Source organism: Hibiscus syriacus, unplaced genomic scaffold, assembly GCF_006381635.1.
Source record: "Hibiscus syriacus cultivar Baekdansim isolate YM2019G1 unplaced genomic scaffold, ASM638163v2 tig00110577_pilon, whole genome shotgun sequence".
In the NCBI taxonomy this organism is placed as follows: Eukaryota; Viridiplantae; Streptophyta; class Magnoliopsida; order Malvales; family Malvaceae; genus Hibiscus; species Hibiscus syriacus.
The window spans coordinates 506,369-528,715 of NW_024062788.1; the positions used below are offsets into that span (position 1 = coordinate 506,369).

Here is a 22,347-nt window from a genome sequence, read left to right on the forward strand (position 1 = left end):
AAATAAAGGGCACACAGTCGGGTACTAATACTACATCATTAAATCTCAACAGGTAGAGCCTTAATTTTGTAGGTGGCGAAATTGATAACAGAGTGCAATCTTTGCTAAGGATGAAGTGAACTTTGGGGGCAAGCCTTCCTTTTATTTATTTTCCTGCTATTAGGTCGTTAGCAAACTTATTATTAATAAAAACGCTTTTAATCTTCCTCCAACCCTGCTTGATGTTGTTGTCGTTTACTTTGTTGAAGAGACGAAAATGAAATCAATGTCATGGCAGAGCCTTTTAATTAAGATGCACTAAATAAGCACTGTTATGTTCTGTTGGGCAATGCTTGAAAGCAACGTTTTGTTCTTCTTTGGGGCTTGTGTGACAACGAAAGAGCCGAAGCAATCCATAGTTTCCCGATTTAAGTGTGGGCCTCAATCTCTATGATTCAGGGCTTGTTGACCATGTTTTCACTGGGCCAGGCCTTTATCCCCCTCAACTTTTGCAACAGTCCATGTGTATAGGGGCAACGCTATCCTCAATAGTTCTGTATTGCTGGTATTGGGCAAGGGCAATGGCTCCTAGCTGCTGCGGGTGTTCTAAAGGTGATTTCTCACTATCACTATTTGTTTATGCAATGTCTTGTTGATTAATTACATGTATGTATACATATATATGGGCTTTGAACATTAATGAATCATGTAAATCAGGGGAAGAGATGTGCATGCAGCCATGGAATGAAGCTAATGGTGAAGATGGGTGGAGGAGACTAAAGGGTGTATGTCTGATGGGAAGCTGGTGACTGCCGTTGGATGGCCTGCCCTTTCTTCCTTCATATCTCAATTATCAAGGCTTTTTGGTACATCTTTTGAGTTTTGAATGTGGCAAAGCCTGTGTCTTTAGTCCCAAAGTAGAAGAAAAAGAAATGTATGCACTATGAATAAAGTTGGATTTATCATCCTTGTAGTTATTTGGTGAAGTTAATTATCTAAAATTTCTTGTGGTGATTGCTCATAAATTTTATGTAACCTTACATGGAGTTTTTTTTCTCAACATACGAAAGTGGTGACTATGATCCAGTGAAAATGAAAAACCAAGTAACAAACAAGATCATGTGTATTGAAAATGTCATATTGAAGACTAGTATTGACTATAAAATCATTTTGGAGGACATTAGACATATGCTACCTTTATAATTAATACCTTACTTTTCATGATCTTATTTTTTGCCTTTATAATTGATGTCCATAAATTTTTCAATCCCACCTTTTACATTTATAATTAAGACCCCTAATTTTTTCTATCTCACTTTCTACCTTTTTAATTGAAACCTCTAATTTTTTTAGTATCACTTTTTACATTTATAATTGAGACCCCCAATTTTTTAATCCCGCTTTCTACTTTTATAATTAAGGCCCTGATTTTTTAATCTCACTTTTTACCTTTATAGTCGAGGCTCCTAAATTTTTCAATCTCACTTTTTACCTTTATAATTGAAGCCCCTAAATTTTTAATCTATTTTTTATATTTATAATTGAGGATCCTAATTTTTTCAATTGTACTTTTTAACTTTATAATTGAAACTCTTAATTTTTTAATATTAACTTTTACTTTTATAATTGAGTCTCTTAATTTTCAATTTAACTTTTTTACTTTTATAATTTAAACCCCTAATTTAATCATTTTTCTAAGATTTATTGATATAATATTATATTAATTTTCAAATTAATAAAATATACTTTTGTTCTATAAAAACTTATTATTTTAGTTTCGCTCAAAATCCTTAAAATATCTTAGATGTCTCTAGTTTGAAACTATGATATAAGAAGTTATGATATATATATATATAACAAATAACATCAAATTTTATTTTGTAAAAGCAATCAACCACGTATAAAAAGATATATTATTGATAAGGAAGTCTCACGTACGGCAGCCTAATTTACTGATAAGGAAAGGTGCTACCAGTTTTGTTATTATTGGAATCTTTACCGGGGTTGGTAATATATCAGGTAGAAAAATAATGTTTTAGGTAGCGCTTTACCAGATATATTATCAAGCTTGGTAAAGCGTCCAATAATAAAAAAAGTAGAAATAATAATGTTTTAGGTAATTTTTTACCCTTTTTGTTAAAAAAATAATAACAAAACCGATAACATCTTTCCTTAACCGTATATTAAGGTTGTAGTACGGTAGAACTTCCCATTATTGATTTAGTACATACAAATATTTGTTCAATGACTAAAACGTGAGTAAGTGATGCTTTATATTTTGTTGATTTGATTGATAATCATTCAAGAAAAGTTTGAGTATTCTTATTAAAAACAAAAGATCGAATATTTAAGACATTAAGAATAATATATTACAAATCTTATGACATTAAGATCGAAAAGACTTCACCTAAAACACCATAATTATAATTAAATATTATGGCTCCAAGAATGAACCGAGTCATTAAAAGAAGAGTTTAAATCATGCATTACAATTCTAAATTGTCTAAATCACTTTTTTTAGGGGAATCAGTAATGCTATCTCATTATCATCAATCATTCTCCTTCTAGTGATGTGGATGAAGATATTATGAAGTAAATATAGATAGATAAGATGATTTCATATAAACACTTTAAGGTGTTCGATTGTCGAGCTTTTATTCATATTCTTAAGAGTATACGTTCCAAGCTTGATACAAAAGATAATAAAACAATATATTAACATATTTAAAGAAGAGTTTGGTTTCCGATTGGATTTGATTAAGAACAAAATGTTAGAAGTTAAGATGTTATATTTTTTTAAGATTATATCATTTAAGATATTGCAGATATGATTTTTATCGGGCCGACAAAGAGTATAATGATGGTGGCAGTGAGATTCACGATGACGTTAATCGATTGGTGCAGTACTTAGATGAGGTTAAACAGAGAGATAAAGAAAGTTCAAAAAAGGCACAACAGATGGGAGGGATGTAATCTCCACGTGATGGGGAAAAAAGAGAGGTTTATAAACCTCAAACTTAGGTTCAATATTTTAGCACATATGGTTCCTAGCCCAGATGGCGAAACAGTTGTTTGATGAGGTGGAGGGCGTGAGTTCTCGAGCCCTTAACTTGACAAAGTGATATTTTTGCCATTTTTCATATTTACAATGAAAATGGGTAAATTACACCCCCAAATCCATGTACCTCCCAGATTTTACGAAAGGATTATCAATTTTCCAAGAATTTCAAGCTGGATACAATATTTACAAATTATTCAATTTGATTATCAAAAAGTCATATTTTCAATCAATTATGCCTTTTTAACTTTGCATTTTAAGCAAAACCAAAATGGGATGGCATTTCAAATGTACATTTAGAGAACATAAAACATTTGTCCTATTTTGGTAACATGAGAATCATTTCTTACATCTTTTCTATTTTAGTCACTGAATTTAAAGTAAAATTTCTTTTACTGTAATAAGCCATATGTAAAACTTTAAGTTTTACCAACCACACATTCATCATGTGAAACTAAAAGCTTCAGTGCAAGTAGGTGGGGCTCGCATCCCCAAGGTTAAAAAAACTGCCCTATAAGTCTCACCTGTACATTTAATGCCTTTTGCACACTCCAGCAAAGAATCTCAAATGCATGTGTCGTTTGTAACAGAGCACTCATTAAATTTGGCCAATTATTAATTTTTCAGTGTCATTTTACCAAATAAAAATTATTTCATAATTATCAATATTTTGATTGCCTTGTATATATATATATATATATATTTAAAATAAATACAATATATTTATTGTTCATCACTAATTTCTTGATAATCCTTTGATTTGATTTATAGATCCAATTCTTAGGAAGTTTTCATCTGAAAATGAGTGAAGTTGTGAATGCCAAAAGCAGCCTTACAGGTAAGATCTTGATGCCACAAAGCATTCTAAATGGTTCACTTCATTGTTCTTTTATGAATTTTCTTTCACTCTCTCTTCATAATTTAATGTGTAAATTGAAGATTTACTTTTAGTGATATTAAAATATTGCATATAGAAATCTTATATTGAACTGATAATTTACTGTATCCGTGTTTCTAGATAGTCTGAAAGTAAATTTTTGTATGTTGAATTATGTTTTGATTTGATTTTATTTCAAACTTATACTTTATACTGATTTGATCGATATCTATTTATACATCAATACCTTTTTTTTGTCAAATTTCTATTTGATTAATTGTTAGTTTGACACGTGATATATAATTAATTTAACGAATAAAAGATACATGACGTATGACATATACTATTAGATTTTGTGCGTGAATGAATTAGATCAACAATTATTTAAATGTTTATAGTTTTTTTGCCAAGTTTTGAATCAGACAAAATAATGATTGAATAGTGTATATGACTTAATTCAGAACTCTTGTTCATATAAGGTATCAATGGTCATATACATTCCTTGGTAATTCATGAGATTTTCAATTTTTATAATGCAGCATCAAACCAAGTGAAGAGCAGCTTACTGGATGATGCTACAAACTCTGAACCAAAATCAAGTGGAATGTTACCCTTCCCTGTGATTAAACCGACGATTGTGAAACCTGAAAATTGGATGGGAGCTTTGGTAAATAAAGAATATGATAACAAAGGATGTATGGGTAAGGTTGTGAGTTACTGCTGTGAAACCAAACTCTTCAAGGTTTGAAATTTTCATTTTTTTAATCTGAAAACATGAAAAATTTCATACACTATTATTCTACAGTAGTGTAGTACACATATCTTCAATTTTGTCGTTGCAGATAAACTACGACAATAGTGTATCCGAGGAAGTGGATTATGAAAGATTAAAACAAATTATAGCTCCTCCACCGATGGTTGACGAGTATCTGAAAGCCAAATATCCCGAGTTCGTCTCCTACCAGAAAATCATACATCATCTTTCATACATTACATACATTACTATAATAGTTTATATAACATAATATAATATTGGCAACATTTCAAAATAGGTGGTACAATGAAATGGAGGAGAAAAGGAAGAGAAGTCATCAACCGGAGGGTCATAGGGTTCCGGTCCACCCGAGATGGTACTCATCGGCAACTTTGCTGCCTAAGGTGGAACCCAAAAAGACAAAAGGCAAGAGAGAAACTGGAACTAGTGCCGCTGCTTCACGCCCTACTTACATTCCTCTGGCATTTAGAGAGACAAAGAGAGATGCCTATATGTACTATTAAGTGTGGTTTGGGTGGTTCGATAATATGTTGAGTTTGATAATCATATCGCATCCTAATAATTTGCAACTTTGCAACCTAGCTGGCTAGCTTGTGTTGAATATCTTATTTTGGGTTTTTTGGACTTTGAAGTTTCTCTTATGATTTGATGTTGATGAAAACTATATGTCCATCGTTTTTATTTTCATTATCCACTACCCATTTGCTGCTCGCCAACCTTGGCACCTGGAGGTGTTGTTGGATCTCGTCCTGATCGTGCGAAGAGTTCTCCAAAACGGTGATATTTATATCCATGACAACACAACTTCAACGGCTAATAGTACGAGTATACAAGATAGTGTAGTGTTGAAAATGTTCCGTGGCGGCATTGTGTCCGGAAAAGACGATTATGACAAATACTCAAAGCAGATCAAAGTTTTTTTTTTAAGAAAAAAAATTTGCTAAAGAAAGAGAGTGGAGAAAGAGCTTACCGTTGCGATAAAAGGATAGTTGAACCATGGTTTTCGGGTGGAGGCGTCGTCTGTCTAAACACTTTGACACTGTTGCTTGCATCTACCAAAGGTTAACAAAACGATTTTACAAGGTAACCCTAAAACTATTAAAGCCTCGGAACTGAGAACAAAGAATAAAATAATAATCCTCAAATAGTCTCTCATCATTAGAAATGAATAGCCCAATAAAGAAAAGAGTGGAGCTTGAAGCGTGCTTTGGTTCGTTCAAGTTGAAGACAGAAAATGGAGAAAAAAGGGAGGTGAAGAAGGAAGAAGAAACAAAGAAAAAAATATAATTTTTCATTTAAACCAAAACGACATCGTTTTGATTTAATTTTTTTTAGAGATCCAAAATTACATCGTTTTGGTATAAGTTGCTAGGTAATAAGACTGTTAATTATTTAACGGTAGAGTGACAAAAAAAATCTTATGTATAAAGTTCATTGATTAAATTGAAAACACTAAAAGTAGAAAGAGTGAAATAGTAGAGATAGTAAAGTTCAGTGAGTAAATTTGTAATTTACCTATAATTTTAAGGGTAAGTTACAAATTTCATCACTAAACTTACTCTCTATCCTATTTTGCACATTTAACTTTAAAAGTTTTTAATTTTCACACTAAACTTAATATATTGAGATTTTTTTATCACTCTGTCGTTAAATAATTATCGGCATCAAAACGACAATGTTTTAATAAAACAATTTTTTTTATCAAAATAACATTATTTTGCATCTATATAAAAGCTCATTTATAATACCGTTAGTGAGAAAACGAGTGACAAAAAAATATAATGTATTAATTTCAATAAGAAAATTGAAAAGATTTCAAGTATAACAAGTGAAATAGTATATAGAGTAAAGTTCAGTTACCAAATTTATAATTTAACCTAATTTTAAAGGGCCAAATCCATGTTTTAGGGCTACAATATCATTAATAATGGAAGGGATGGGTCCAAACATAGAATGTAGATATATAAATATTGACCCAACGTTTTGGGCTAATTACGAATTACAAACCCAAAAAAGGGAGAATCGACGCCGCCGAACAGTGCAGACGTCGATCCGGCAAGTTTGGAGCTGCTTTACAAAACTCTACACTACAGTCACCGACAATATATGAAGTGAAAAGAATCATAATCGGCATCGAGTTGACTCAAATCCGAGTTTGCGGGAGATGGACTCCCATTTAACCGCACCGAACCGCTCTCGCGGCTCCCAGACTTCCTCCCCGTCTCACTCTGCCTCCGCCTCTGCTACTTCCTCCCTCCACAAGCGTAAACTCGTTGCTGCTGCGTCCGAAGACCACGCGCCTCCTTCCTCGTTCCCTCCGTCGTCCTTCTCCGCCGACACTCGAGACGGCGCTTTGACCTCCAATGACGACCTCGAGAGCATCTCCGCACGCGGTGCTGACTCTGATTCTGATGCTGACGACTCAGAGAACGTCGCCGTGGACAACCATGAGGACTTATTCGACCAAAACAATGATTCCTCCATCCGAACTTTCTCTCGCCTAGGGTCTGGAGGTGGAGGCTCCGGTTCGGTTCGGAACACGAATTTCATGAACGAAAATACCACGTTTAAGATTGAAAATGCAGATGGAGTAAAAGACGGGGGAGCACCAGGGTCAGGGTCAGTTGGGCCCACTGGAGCTACCGCAGCAGTTGGGAGCACAATGGCTGGGACTTCGACGAAGGAAGACGTTAAGATATTTACTGAGAATATGCAGACTAGTGGAGCTTATAGTGCTAGACAAGAGAACTTGAAAAGAGAGGTAAAGTTTACAACTTTTTTTTGTTGCAATGATTAAAAAGAATGTGTCTTCGTTCTAATAGGTTGTTTCTCTTGTGAATTACAAAATATTTAAAAAAAAATCATTTTGCAGGAAGAAGCGGGAAGACTCAAGTTTGTTTTCTATTCAAACGATGGTGTTGATGAGCATATGGTTTGGTATCTAATTCTAATTGCCTTAAGCATTCATGTCACGTTTTTTCTTCTTGGATTATGCACAGTTTATTTCGTTATTAGTAGCCATTGATGACCATGGTTATCTCGTAACTCACCATACTCCCTTCATGAACTGGTGATGGAAAATTCAGCTTTTGTTTTTGGTTTCTAAGGTTGATTGGATTGAAGAATATATTTGGAAGACAACTACCCAATATGCCTAAAGAGTACATTGTTCGCCTTGTTATGGACAGGTATCAGGATAGAAATTTTTGAAGCTACACACTTCAAGGTGGAAAACCACTTTTTTGCATGGATTTCTTTGTTGGGTCAAACATTCAGTCATCTTACACATATCCGTCTGTGGTTGACATTGATAATCTTTGTTAATCCTCCTGCTGTTTCTAGCCGGGATATTGTACTTCTTTAATGTAATGAACTTGGATTTTGTAGAAGCCATAAGTCTGTGATGATTATCAGGCGGAATCAGGTTGTTGGTGGCATCACATATCGCCCATATGTCAGGTAATATTTTACCTGCATATTATTTGCATTCCTGGTCTTATGTTATAGTGAGTCAAATCAATTTTTTTTCTCCTTATGCTGTGTATTTTCCTCTTTTGGCTCTGTTCTTTGCTAAACTTTGTTTTAGTGTGTCTTCCCTATTATTAAGTGCTATTTCATAGTGTAATACAAAAATTTGAGATTCTTAAGAGAAACATGCATAATCACAGTGTGGCTCATCTCTTTCAATAGTTTCAGGACAAATCTTATTATCTGTTATTTATTTATTATGAGGCTTTACTATTGTGTGTTTTGTGATAACCTTAGATTTTTCTTTTTATGATGTGAATGCTTCATTTGTTCTCTTCACTAATACTTGTTTTGGTGGCAAATATCAGCCAAAAGTTTGGGGAAATAGCTTTTTGTGCAATCACAGCAAATGAACAAGACAAAGGTTATGGCACCAGACTGATGAATCATTTAAAACAGCACGCTCGTGACATTGATGGACTAACTCATTTTCTAACATATGCTGACAATAATGCTGTTGGTTATTTTGTCAAACAGGTCTGATGTAGACACATTTTAGTGTGTGGTTGCACTGCTGTATTGTTTTACATTCTTTATGTATCATAAATTTATAGAAGTAAAACATCCCCACCCCCAAGTCTATGAAGCATATAATTGACTTTGGCGGACTTCTTTTTGTAAGAAAATTTGGTAATTTTTTAAAAGGAAAGTTTTTAGGGCGCTTCCAAGAAGATGGTCCAATCCAGTTCAGTTAAATTGAATGCATTAAACATGAATTTGCCGAAGGTGGTTATGGTTTTTAGTCACTTATGTGCAAATGATCTGCAAGATATATAGCTAAAGAATTATGGTTCCTTATAGTCGCTTCTTTTGTATAATAATTTGCATCATCTGATTCAATAAATGTGGTCTTAAGGGACTTATCAATTTTTATCTACTTGCAGGGCTTTACCAAAGAGATTCACTTGGAGAGGGATCGATGGCAAGGGTATGGTTAGCATGCTAGAATATCACTTTGGTTTTATTTTTCCCTCCCCATCCTTAGGGCTCAAGGGCCACTTATTTTGTGTTTTTACTAAGCAATCAAGGAGTAAAAGAAACCCTTTCCCTGTTATATGCCATATTGAGTGTTGAAATGCTGAGGATGCATGCTTTTCTTTTAAAAATGGAAATATGGGGTATCTAGAACTAAAATGACATTATCCTTTGTGGAATACTTTGTTTTTCTTTTAGGCAGGGTTTTGTGTTAACCTTTTAATGGGACCTGTTTTTTTCCTCTATTCTTTGTTAGCGATGTCCTTGATATCTTTGTAGGTTGTGAATAACTTTTCTTCACTTTTCTAGGTATATTAAAGACTATGATGGAGGTGTCCTCATGGAATGTAAAATCGACCCCAAGCTTCCATATACCGATTTATCAACCATGATTCATCGTCAGCGGCAGGTCAGTCTATTATTCACTCTATCAATGAAACCTTTTTATCTTTTGGGGGTGGGTGGGTGTTCTCATAACTCTGTGAGGATCGATTCTACTTGTGGGTTGTGAGGTATTGTTTAAATTTGGCCATTGGGTTTCATGATTTTCTTCTTAAAATTCACCTGAAAAGTTGGGTTCAAAATCCATCATAAAATAAGACCGGATTTCCTACTGTCTATCTGAAGTGGGATGCTTATAGGGTTGATATCTCCTATGTCATATGCTGTTGTCTTCACTGGGAAGCCATTTTGTGGAGTCCTGCAACACTGATTACTATCCAAAGTTGTCTCAAAACTCACCTGAAAAGTTGGGTTCAAAATCTATCATAAAATAAGACCGGATTTCCTACTGTCTATCTGATGTGGGATACTTTTAGGGTTGATATCTCCTATGTCATATCCTGTTGTCTTCACCAGGTAGCCATTTTGTGGAGTCCTGCAACACTGATTACTATCCAAAGTTGTTGTACTCCCCTTATCTGACCTGCGGAAGTTCATTGGATGCATAAGGACCAATTGAACTTGTGACTTGTGAGTTCTGATGTATTTATTCAATTTGTCTATTGGATTCCATGATTTTCTTCTCAAAATTCACCTGAAAAGTTGGGTTCAAGGTCCATAAAATAAGACCGGATTCCCTATCTGATGTGGGACCGTTTAGGGTTGAAGTCTCCTATGGCATACTCTGCTGTCTTCACCAGGAAGAACTTTGTAGAGGCCTGCAACACTGATTACCATAAAAAGCGTTGTACTCCTCTTATTTGACCTGCAGTGGTTCATTGGATGCTTATTGGGTTCAAGTGTAACACTGATTACTATCCAAAGTGTTATACTCTCCATATTTTGACCTGCGGTAGTTCATTGGATGCACATTAGGTCCCAGTATAGCACCTTTTTTGATTTCATTGTGAATGGATTACTGAACAATCGACTCTTGTTTTTTAATATTCTGGGGTGATTACAAGGTAGTATCTGTTCAGAACTTGCTTAACCTATTGACTTTGATCAAAAGCTAATGCGGACATATGTAATCAAAATTTAACGTATACAGTTTCAGTGGTGGGTAAAGAAATTGAATAGCCAATCTGCTATAAACCAAGAACCTTTAATCAATTTTCTTTTTTTCGACTATCTTTTCCTTCTCGCTACTCGTATGTGTATTCTGGCTATTTCTTCAATCTTCTATTAACATGTTCTTTCGTATTTGGGATTATCAGGCAATTGATGAAAAGATTAGGGAGCTCTCGAACTGTCAAATTGTTTATCCAGGAATTGATTTTCTGAAGGTACATGTAGATTCATTCGCTTTGCATTCTTTTAGTAGATTACATTTTCTGTAAGAGTCTTTAGGCTTTGAGCCATATTCAGTATCACAAATAGAATATTGAGTTTCTCATGTTTTATTTTGGTTCTTCAATTTTAATCAAGGCATCATATTTTTGTTGAAAAGTTACGTATTTTCTAAGTGTTCTAGGTTTTTGTTTTGTTTTGTGTACGTGTATTGCATCATATTGTTGCTCATTCTTAAATGGCATTCCTGTTTACTGGACTCTGTATTCTTGTCACTGAATTTGTTCATCTTTCTTTGTGTTCTAATCAGCAAGTGAAACTGGTTGTCTTATTTTGGGTATGGTGAAGTGCACAATCGTTTCCCACTTCACTTTTGGTCTAATTATTTTACCTGCTGTAGCTTCCTTTGTTGTAGTTTTATGATTTAGCCTTTGCAAATTAAGCACAACTATTTCAAACATAGCAGTAATGAAAGATTCATTTGATTCAGAAAGAAGCTGGTATTCCTAAAAGAGTTGTCAAAGTTGAGGATATTCCTGGTTTGAGTAAGTTCTTTGGCCGTTGTTGCCAATTATATCAGATACTTGTTTCTCTTTTCCATGTTTTATATCAATACTGTATTGCAATTATATGCATCAATATTTCTGGCTTGACAATTTGGCTGAATATATATTTGTTCCTTTTAGATAAGCTTCTAATTTTCAATATGGAAGGTATCTTGAGTTTATCTTTTATCTAACAATTTGCAATTTCCCCCTATTTGTTTTTGTTGTGAATATTCATACATATTCAAAGATTGCCAGCCCGCTGGAAGTTTTAACTAACTAAATCCTAAATTTGTATTAATTTGGTAACAGAGGAAGCCGGATGGACTCCTGATCAATGGGGTCATACACGATTTAGATCCTTAATTGTGTCTGCAGACAACACCACAAATCAGAAACACTTAACTGGTTTCATGCGCTCACTTCTGAAGGCAACTTTCTAAACTTTTAATTGGTCATCATCTGCATATATCTTCATTATTGCACTTGTAATTATGTTTAATTGATGCTTATTTTCCTATCACATGAATTTTGGGTATAACTCTTAATAATCATTATCCTGTTTCCTTATGTTGCAAATGAATGTAGTTAAGAGGCTTGTATAAAAAGCATCCATGTGCCCTTCTAGCAATCAAACACACCATAGGGACCCAATGGATCGATGTCTAAGACGCAGGGGAAGCTATTTTCCACTAACTTTAAGGATTCTTTGCAATGGCTTAATTGCTGGTTAACTAAGTGTTAATTTTGCATTTACTCAATTCAACATGTTAACTTGATTCTCTCCAAGTGTTTGGTTGAAATCAGATGTCTATATGAGCAAACCCTTTCATAATTTTCCTTGGATTCTAATCAAAGTGATGTTGTTCATGCAGTCAATGCACGACCATGCCGATGCCTGGCCATTCAAAGAGCCAGTTGATGCTCGTGATGTACCTGATTATTATGACATCATCAGAGATCCCATGGGTAAGGTTCATATAAACAACTATCATAAGATGGTGTAGCTGTCAAATGGGTTTAGGTTTGAGTGGGAAAGTTGTTTAGAATTTTTCTCTTAGCAACTACAAGTGATTGCAGCCTGCAGGCAATGGCAAATCTCGCTTAAGTGGAAAACTATAAATCTATGAAAGCATTGCGTGATATTTAGTTATACATTTTTTGCTTTGAGAAATAATGACGTTAAATTTTCATAGTTTATTTGGGAATCGAAATATTGAATCAAGTACCATGAAGGTTTGTCTAATAACCTGACTGAAATTTCTAGTTTCTATTACGAATATTTACAGCTCGACGGGTCATGCAAATCCTTTGTATTCAATAATAAACCACCATCCAAGCTGAGTACAGCTTCAGATTGTATAGAATACTATCATCAAATTATATCTCATGCTATGTTATGCTCCTGTTTATAAAGATGCTCCGAGCAGGGGTGGATGTATGTGGCTCCCTAGGGGAGCCACTGCACACCCATTATTTCGAGAAAAGTGTTAAATCTGGTTTAATTTGTTAATGAAAATAGAAACAAAAAATTGCATACCCAAAATTTTTAGAATGGAGCAATAAAATTTTGGACCCCCATTTTTTAATTTCTAGATCCGCCACTGGCTCCGAGTTAAAACTTTTACATGCAGCAGTTATTGTTATGCTGGACTATATATCCGTGTAATGCAGATCTGAAGACTATGTCAAAAAGAGTTGATTCGGAGCAATACTATGTAACACTTGAGATGTTTGTGGCTGATGCCAAGAGGATGTTTGCTAATGCACGCACGTATAATTCTCCCGATACTATTTACTATAAATGCGCAACCAGGCATGATCACTTCCTTGTTGCTTGTGTGTGTGTTTGCTGCTTTCATCATTATTATCAATGTTCAACGGGCATGATATCATTTCCTCATGTTAATCGGTTATCTTTATTTATTTGTCTACCGTTGTTGATTGCAGGTTGGAAACACATTTCCAGAGCAAAGTTCAATCAGGTCTCCAATCTAACACTAAAATTCAGTAAAGGGGGACTCAAATGCATATACATGCTCTGGTCTTATCATGATCCCAGGAGATCGGATTTCAGATATTCCAACTGTCCCATTTGGACAATTTATGTAACATTAGTGTTTATATGCTTATCTATAATGTTTTTTTGGGGGAATTCCAACATGTTCCCCTTGTAATGTTATGTATGAATGAATAATAATAGCTCATGATAATTTAAATTCCTTAATTTATATATGCTAATTTTGGCTTTGTTGAGTAGGTTAGGAAAACAATGACTCCAAACCTGCCCAAATTGAGATTGAGCTCATAATGGTATGACTCGGTGATCATTCCAACAATTGATCTTTGATATTACCAGAGATGGACCGGGGAAGTTATCCTAAATTTTTTAAATTATCTTATATTTTAGATGTTATTTGTATTTTCTACTGATAATTTGTTTCTATTCCCTAGAAATTTATAGCTTCATCTCCTAAAAAATTTTAGAAGTTCATCCCCTAGCATCAGATGTCGCTTTTGTGCAAGTCTGGGTTTGCAACATTGCCAATTACCGCGGTGTTGTTTTTAGTACTCATTAGGGGTGCACAAAAAATCCGAATATCCGAATATCCGAAAAAAATATCCGAAACCGGTTTTGGGAAAAACCGGTTTTTTTTAACCGGATTGGATTTTTTTAAACCGGTTATTTTAACCGGTTTGGAGAAAAAAACCTAGACCGGTTTTTTTACCGGATAAAAAATCGGTTTGAAAAAAACCGGTTAAAAAACCGGTTTTTATCCGAAAAAAAAAAATCGGTCTGGGTTTAAAAAACTAGCCGTTAATATAGCCGTTTGTGACCGTTTTTGACCGTTTTTTCTTTAAAAAATTACCATTTTACCACCCTAAACATGTATAAATAGGTTGGGGATGTATTTGGTTGATTACAACTTTCTCAAATCTTATTACACAACACTTAAACATCTCTCAAATCTTAGTTTTGTAATTTTTTATTCATCATGAGTAACACTGCTGAATCTTCCGTCGTGGGAAACCTTGAAGTCGTGAGAGTGATCGAACACACTCGAAACAAAGATATTTGGGATCACTACGATTTATGTGAGATGTCAAATGGCTCGAGGAGGGCGCGTTGTAAACTTTGTCTAAAGTTTCTTGCATCGGAAGGAAACACAACGTTGAAGAACCATTTGACAAAATCATGCAAGGCACTTCGCTCAAGATCGGATCCTAGTCAATCGAATCTTACACCGCAAGGTGGTGTTTTTGTTTACGACAACGAAAAATTACGAGAAGCGTTTACAAAGTTCGTGATTACAAAAGCATTGCCGTTCGACCACTTTGATGATGAAGATTTCACGACAACAATTCAACAACTAATGCAACCACGTTATACTCAAGTAAGTCGTACTACCCTTAGAAGAGATGCTATAAAAATGTGGCGTACGGCGAGGGAAAAATGATTTTAGGATTCCAAGAACACCGTTATGGTGTGTCGCTTACATGTGACGTTTGGAGTTCCCCTCATAATACCGGAAATTCTTTTTTAGCCGTTACGTCACATTGGTTAGATCAAGATAATTGGCAAATGATGAAAAGAACAATCGCGTTTGAATTATTCGGTGAGCCGCATACCGGTGCTAATTTATTTACACTTTTAAAACGGGTAATTTGTCTTTATAAATTAGAAAATAAAGTTTTTTCTATATCTTTTGATAATGCATCGAATAATACAAACGCGATTCCAAGATTAAAAATATTACTTTCACCGATTTTAGACGGTGCGTTTTTTCATACCCGTTGCGTTGCACACATAATTAATTTATCCGTGCAAGCCGGTTTGGAGGTTATTGAGCCAATTAGATTAGAATTTAAAACAATGATAAAATCGATTCTTTGTAACAACAACAAAAGACTAAATGATTATAAACGATTTTGTAAGTCTGTTAATAAAAAGCTTTGGGTCCTAATTTGGATTGTCCAACTCGTTGGAACTCAACTTGGATGATGATGCATACTGCCTTAAGGCAAAGGGAAACATTGCAAACATTTCATGATCGGCTTTTCGAGAGGGGTCATGTCCCAGACATTTATCCGGATTCGAGTTGGGAAACTATAGCCAAAATAACCGATTTACTTGAGGTTTTTAAAAATGCAACAACTTTTTTATCCGGTGTTTATTACCCTACTAGCCCGTTGGTTCTTAATCAAATATTTTTGTTGGCTACCCGACTAAATGACTTTGAATTTGAAACCGAAGTTTTTCAAGAAATTGGCTTTGCAATGAAGGAAAAACTTTTAAAATATTTTAAGGAGATTCCCCCCATTTTTACTTGTGCCGCCGCTTTAAACCCAACGTTAAATGTTGGTGGGGTTGAAACACTAATTGAACAAATTGCGTTTGCTTTTAATCTAACCGATGATGAACCCAACTTTGTCCAAAACCAAATAAATTATTTTAACAAATGTTTTCGAGACATGTTTGCAATTTATTTAAATAAATACGGATCAAGTAGTGTAATACACGATCAAATGAGAATGAATGCGGAATCATCTAGTAGACGTCCAAGTAACATAAATTTGAATCTTTTTAACACTCTTGTAAATTCCCAATCCAAACGATCACGTACTACCACCCCAAGTAGCGAGTTGGGAAATTATATGTCATGCGATTTTCTATCAAAAATGACATTTGAAGAGTTTGAAAGTTTGGATATTTTGGCTTGGTGGAAAGAAAAGGAAGCACAATTTCCGATTCTAGCCGCCATGGCCCGTGATTTACTAACCGTCCAAGCTTCTACGGTAGCTTCGGAATCCGCTTTTTCTGTTAGTGGCAGGGTTATATCGCAACGGAGATCAAGACTAAGTCCCGAGTCGGTGGAAGTATGCATTTGTTTAAAGGATTATTTGGATGGAGCGGCTCGTAAGCAACATATCACTACCCTAGAAGATGCAATTGATGCCGATTTGGAAGCAAACTTACACATTGAAGAAGTCGAACTTGGAATATCCCCTCCAAACGAAGAAGGCGAAGATGATGAAGAAGAGATGGCAATGTAGTTTATTTTATAACTTTATTTCAATTATCGTAAACTTTGTTTCAATTATCGAACTTGAAGTTTTTAAGTATTTGAATTTATCGAACTTGGAAGTTTTAAGTATTTGAATTTATCAAACTTGGAAGTATTTAAGTATTTCAATTATGTTGAGTTAATTAAGTATTTCAATTAAGTATTTGAATTTATCGAACTTGAGGTTTGATGCTTTCTCTTTGATTCTCTCTTGATTCTAGTTGCTTGATGTTTCTTGTCTTTGATCAATGACTTCTAAGCTTGCTTAAATACACCTTGAATCACTTCTGAACGTTAGTGATAATTAATGAAGATAATATAGCCGTTTAAGTGTGAAAACATTTAATAAAAATGCTTAGAGCGTGGGGGAATCGGTACCCTCTCATAGGGAATCGGTTCCCTAAGTGTAAAATTCAAATATTTCGACCGTTGAATAGGGGGGAATCGGTACCCCTATGGGGGAATCGGTTCCCTCCGAGCATTCTGGAAATCTCGGAGCCAAACCATTCAGTGAGGAATCGGTACCCCCTTGGGGGGAATCGGTTCCCTATGAGCAATCTGGAATATTAAAATCGGTTTTTTTATAACCGGTTTTTTAAAAAAACCGGTTTTTTTAAAACCGAAACCGGTTACACCGGTTAGGATATCCGGCCCTCCAAACCGGTTAGAAACCGAACCGGTTATTTTATAAACCGGTTTTTTTTTCTATGGGAAAAAACCGGATCGGATAAAAACCGATCCGGATCGGATTGAAATCCGAATTATGTGCAACCCTAGTACTCATTATCAAAGATCCACTTTTAATACCTGAGATGGGTAACCTTATCAGCAAATTTAGCACCTTGAACTGATAAGAAGTTTGTTAGGAAAGTTTATTCAAGAAATCGATTGGCACAGCCATTATATGATACATATACGAGTCACTCACTGAAGATGTTAAAAACAAAAATGCAGTGAGGATCAATACCCGTCAATCGAATTAGCCATAATTGAGCGTCTAAAAAAACAAAAACAAGAAAACAAGAGGGGCGCTAAATCTGATCTTGTGGTTCCCGTCAGCCGCATGACCAGTCTCCCAACCAGGCATAGGTTCATGTGCACTGACACCAGGGTCAATCTGATCTTGAACACACCCCACGCTGGATTTACGCTGTAATGTAGATGTTTCATTGAAATTATTCATTCCTACTTTAGTTTGTAAATTCATATCAGGTGAAAAAACTGGCTAGCGTTTGACTGGAATGGTAGAGGAGCAGCTGTGGATGCTTCCAATGGGCTGCTAAGAAAAGGGATGCCTACACTATGTGCATTGGGTCTGGATAGAAGACCAGGATTGATCCCTGTCACCCGCTTAACTGTTTTTCAGCCATTTTCACCTGAAATTTTCGAATTAAATGATCAACCTGATAACCCAGAACTGAAGTTGCACTAATCATAATCAATAGTAATTTATAACAAGTAAATAGTTAAAAGAATTATAGTAATTCCTGCAACAGTTTCCACCATAAATGTGCCTGATTATTTTTCTCATTTGGCAACAGTCTAAACACTGGAATTTGCATCTGACATCCAAAAGGGTAATTTCAGCGAAATAGATCATGTCTATCCATTGTGTAAACTTAGAGAGACATACAAGAAGTGAATAAGTTTAATTTTATGAACAATTGAACACTCCATCGAAGTGACAGCACAAAAGTACTAGACAAGTCCAGCAGATCCCTGAAATGGAGCACATATAAATTGCCAAAAAAAAAAAAAATTAACGAGAGAACCTATTAGTATAGTATGCAAGCATGTCTACCAATTAAAGCCTTAACTCTTAGCTGAAGGAAAATGAATTGCTCATGGCTTTACAAAGTTTTAAACCAGACCAAAAACGTTGTGGTGTCAGGATAATAATTCTCTGGGGATATACCTGCAAGTAAGTTTTCGACTTTCGGGAGGACTCCGCATCAACTAACGGCAGGACAATTAGATCATGATGAGAAAAATGCAAAATTAGAACGGTGATGGTTTACCTTTGCTCTTAAAGTCTCAATGTCGGCCTTCATAATTCTATTGTCAACTGCAGCTTCACCATACTTGTGATTCATGTCAGTTAGACGCTTAAGTAATGTGGAATGTTCAACTCTTAGTTGACCAACCTAGAAAAACCACTTAGAGGATCAAATAAGACAATAAAAAATAATCAATGAGACCATCAAGGGGAAAGGGGAACATGGCGGAAAAACATGTGCTTCTTTGTACTTGCTTTCTTCTTCTAGAGCGTCTAGCCGATTCTCGATTTGACCGCATTCTGATCCATCATTGATTCAATAATTAGTAGAGGGTCACGTGTGATTACATCAGCAAATTAGAAATTTAGTTCAGTGTGAATTTGTTAATTTACACGTGGGGTAATGACAGGTGAAAACCACTTTATACCTCCTCCACGTTTCGCATCAGCCGGATCCATGTCGGCTGTTTCAGTATCTCCTTCAAGTTCATCACTATCTGAGTCTTCTCTAGATGATCCACCTGTGGCTTGCCTCACTTGCACCCCTGATTTTTTTGTGTGTAGTTAACTCGGCCAGAATTCCTGAGGGCGTGATATCAGTTTCACCCTGTCCTTGTCCCTTTGAGGAACCTAGAATTGTAGAAGATATCTATCATTTGAAGTAGTTATAGGAAAAGGTATAACAAATTAATGCATGAAGAACTCTAACGAAGAGCTATAAAGTTCCCCAGCATAGTCCTAATTGTTTAAATCTTAGACAATTGGAAGAAGCAGTTGGAAGGAAAATATAGCAGTGAAGAAAAACGCTATATAAACAGGGTAGTGTTGTCTTGTTTGACTGCCTAGTGAAGTTTATTGTTAACTACTAAAATTAATCAAATCTAGTAAAGTAGTTTATTTCTATTTTTGTCTATGCTCCATCTTTCTTCTTGTTTTCCTTCCTCATTCTTTCAGAACTAGCATAAATGGGAGATAGAATCACATGGCAGTCCATGCACTCCATAACAATATACCTTACTAAATCATTCGGCATAACCAGGGATGGATCAAGGGGATCGGGCGAGGATAGCCGTCTTCATAAAAATTTTAAATTATCGTATATTTTATTTATTTTTTTATATTTTCTATTGATAACATGTTGTAGCATCCTAAAATTTTATAAGTTCGTCTAAATTTTTTAAAAGATTACTCTCAAGACAAAATTCAACATTCGTCTGTGACCATAGATGGTATATCATATATGCAGTAAGACTCCAGCTGCCCAGCAATACCGAAATTTTTAGAAAAAATGTTTTCCAAAAATTCACCTATCAACCGAAATATCATTGTTGGAATTAACCTAGAAGGAGACAAACTAAAGAAATATTCATGTCATTCGTCGTAAAGAAATATGTTAACATCAGTAAACAAGCAGGGAAATTGATATAAATATGTTTCTTTCCCTTCCCTTCCCTTCCCTTCCCTTCCCTTCCAGAAACTCCAAAATTAAGGCTTCGAAAACCCTAACCGTACTCTACTGTTTCCTTCTCCTTCAATTTGATTAGTGGCTTTTAATTACATTTTATATTTACAAATATTCTGCCCTTGTGTTTTCTTCCTGTTTTCCTTGCACCCACAATGGCGGAACACTTGGCTTCAATCTTCGGCACCGAGAAGGACCGTGTGAATTGTCCCTTCTATTTCAAGATTGGAGCATGCCGACACGGGGACAGGTGCTCACGGCTCCACAATCGTCCGACTACCTCTCCAACTCTCCTCCTGTCGAATATGTACCAGCGCCCCGACATGATCACACCCGGAGTGGACGCCCAAGGCCAGACCATCGACCCCCGCAAGATTCAAGAGCACTTCGAGGACTTCTACGAGGACATCTTCGAGGAGCTCAACAAGTTCGGCGAGATCGAGAGCCTCAACGTCTGTGACAACCTTGCCGATCACATGATCGGAAATGTGTATGTTCAGTTCAGGGAGGAGGACCAGGCAGCGGCCGCACTCCAGGCTCTTCAAGGAAGGTTCTACTCCGGTCGGCCTATCATTGCAGATTTCTCCCCGGTCACTGATTTCCGCGAGGCCACTTGTCGACAATACGAGGAGAACAGCTGTAACCGTGGGGGTTACTGTAATTTTATGCACGTCAAGGCAATTGGGAAGGAGCTGAGAAGGAAGCTGTTCGGGAGGTACCGCAAGTACAGAAGGAGTAGGAGCAGGAGCGCCAGTCCACGCCGAAGGAGTGCCAGTCCACGCCACAGGCGTGACAGAGAGCCCAGGGACCGTGACCGCGGTAGGAATGGGCGAAGATCTGACCGGCATGACCGTGAAGGCAGCGGTAGGAGAAAACACGGGAGTCCTAGGCGAAGCAGAAGCCCTCCACCTGCTAGGGAAGGGAGTGAGGAGCGGAGAGCCAGGATTGAACAATGGAATCGAGAGAGGGAAGAGGAGTAAGAGAGCTTGTTTGTTTCTAAATTTTCACTTTTCCCCCTTTTGGTAAGTATTTCTACTTTTAGATTCACGTCATGTTTTTGTTATATGCTTCTGCAACTCTGTACTTGGTACCTGGATTGGACTTTTTTAAGTATGGTACTTGGATTTAACTTGAGTCTTCATTTTGAGCGATGATGGAACCATTTTTAGTTTTCATGTTCTTTTTATTTTTCTTGTACTGACAGTCTTAAACGTGTTACTTGTATCTCTGGTACTTTTCTTTTATTTTAGTCGATGGTTAAAATTCCAAGTTATTTTCTTCTCACTTTTATCTTTGTGAGAGGCTATCATTCCTTAAAGAAGATTATATGCTATTGCTAATAGTTTTGTTAATTAAATCCTTTGTCTTTGCTGTTTTATTTTATGTTGAACTTGTAAATCTGCCTCAGGCTGATCGTATTTTACTTCCTTTAGCAGGGAAGAGCTACTGCTCTGCTTGCTCAGCCTCACTGCTACTGTCTTGCGAAGAAGCAATCCTTCTCATTTCCCCCCTTTTCAATTATGTTTATATGCATTGCTTTACACAGTTTTAACTCTTGAATCAGCACGGGACTGCCTGGGTATTTGCATCTCAATGTTGCCGTCACTTACGTGCATTGCTATGAATTTAAGGATAGAGACCTTCATAGAAAGAATTCAAAAATTATTTTCATTTGTCAAAGAATTCCCTAGAAGATCATGAGTCAAGCCACTGGTGATTTGCAGCCCACCATGTATGCTGGTATGTGTCGTGTTCAAAACTGCCAATGTGTTCTTTTAAGTCGACTCTTTGTAGAAGTTGCATTTTTCTCTTCTTTCCTCGTGTGGATACTCTCCCTATGCCTTGCACCTTCACAAGAGTCAATCAATGGCCTTTTAGTTTATGTGCTTGAGAAATATTCATGACAATATTCGAAGAGAAACTTTGTTGGAATTATTCTGCTTTCTTTTGAGTGCATTTCTCTCATACGGAACAAGAGCGATCTTATATTCGTTGTACTTGCCCCAGGAGTTCAGGATGGAAGCCAACATCCTAATATTAACATGCGTACATGTGCACATATTACATTGTGCATGCATGAATGCACTTATTACGTTATTGGAACTCGTCAATTTCATTCAAATTTATTTATATTATTTTAAAATTCAAATCATATATTAAATGATCTTATAGGTTAAAAATATTATTCTTTCTAGAGATTATGAGTTCAAGCATTTATATATGTAAAAATATATATTGTCATTGGTTAAGAAAACATTTTGAACATAATATTATTAAAAAACATTTTTTTGATTAATTTGATAAGTACAAGACAATATATTTTTAACATAATTTTTAATCATTTGACATTTAACG

General features: G+C 35.7%; 2 protein-coding genes and 1 pseudogene across 3 annotated transcripts; 2 read left to right on the top strand and 1 right to left on the bottom strand.

Annotated features, from left to right (window-relative positions):
- The first annotated feature begins 6,838 nt into the window (after window positions 1-6,838).
- On the top strand, window positions 6,839-13,660 carry LOC120133099 (histone acetyltransferase GCN5-like). 2 transcript variants are annotated; one of them, XM_039149749.1, is made up of 14 exons: window positions 6,839-7,450; window positions 7,562-7,626; window positions 7,797-7,877; window positions 8,077-8,148; window positions 8,526-8,694; window positions 9,102-9,145; window positions 9,502-9,601; window positions 10,851-10,919; window positions 11,414-11,468; window positions 11,781-11,899; window positions 12,344-12,437; window positions 13,143-13,352; window positions 13,419-13,515; window positions 13,573-13,660. In XM_039149749.1, the coding sequence occupies exons 1-14, from the start codon at window positions 6,854-6,856 to the stop codon at window positions 13,643-13,645; spliced, it is 1,845 nt and encodes a 614-aa protein (XP_039005680.1). In that variant the 5' UTR covers window positions 6,839-6,853; the 3' UTR covers window positions 13,646-13,660. The 2 variants fall into 2 exon arrangements, with proteins under 2 accessions (XP_039005680.1, XP_039005681.1); XM_039149750.1 differs by having other exon boundaries at window positions 13,143-13,284; window positions 13,573-13,653.
- A 4,077-nt stretch (window positions 13,661-17,737) lies between these two features.
- LOC120133197 lies at window positions 17,738-19,264 on the bottom strand (annotated as a pseudogene).
- A 739-nt stretch (window positions 19,265-20,003) lies between these two features.
- LOC120133090 (splicing factor U2af small subunit B-like) lies at window positions 20,004-21,216 on the top strand. Its single transcript, XM_039149740.1, has one exon. It carries the CDS (start codon window positions 20,148-20,150, stop codon window positions 20,970-20,972), a length of 825 nt encoding a protein of 274 aa, XP_039005671.1. The 5' UTR covers window positions 20,004-20,147; the 3' UTR covers window positions 20,973-21,216.
- Window positions 21,217-22,347: the final 1,131 nt, after the last annotated feature.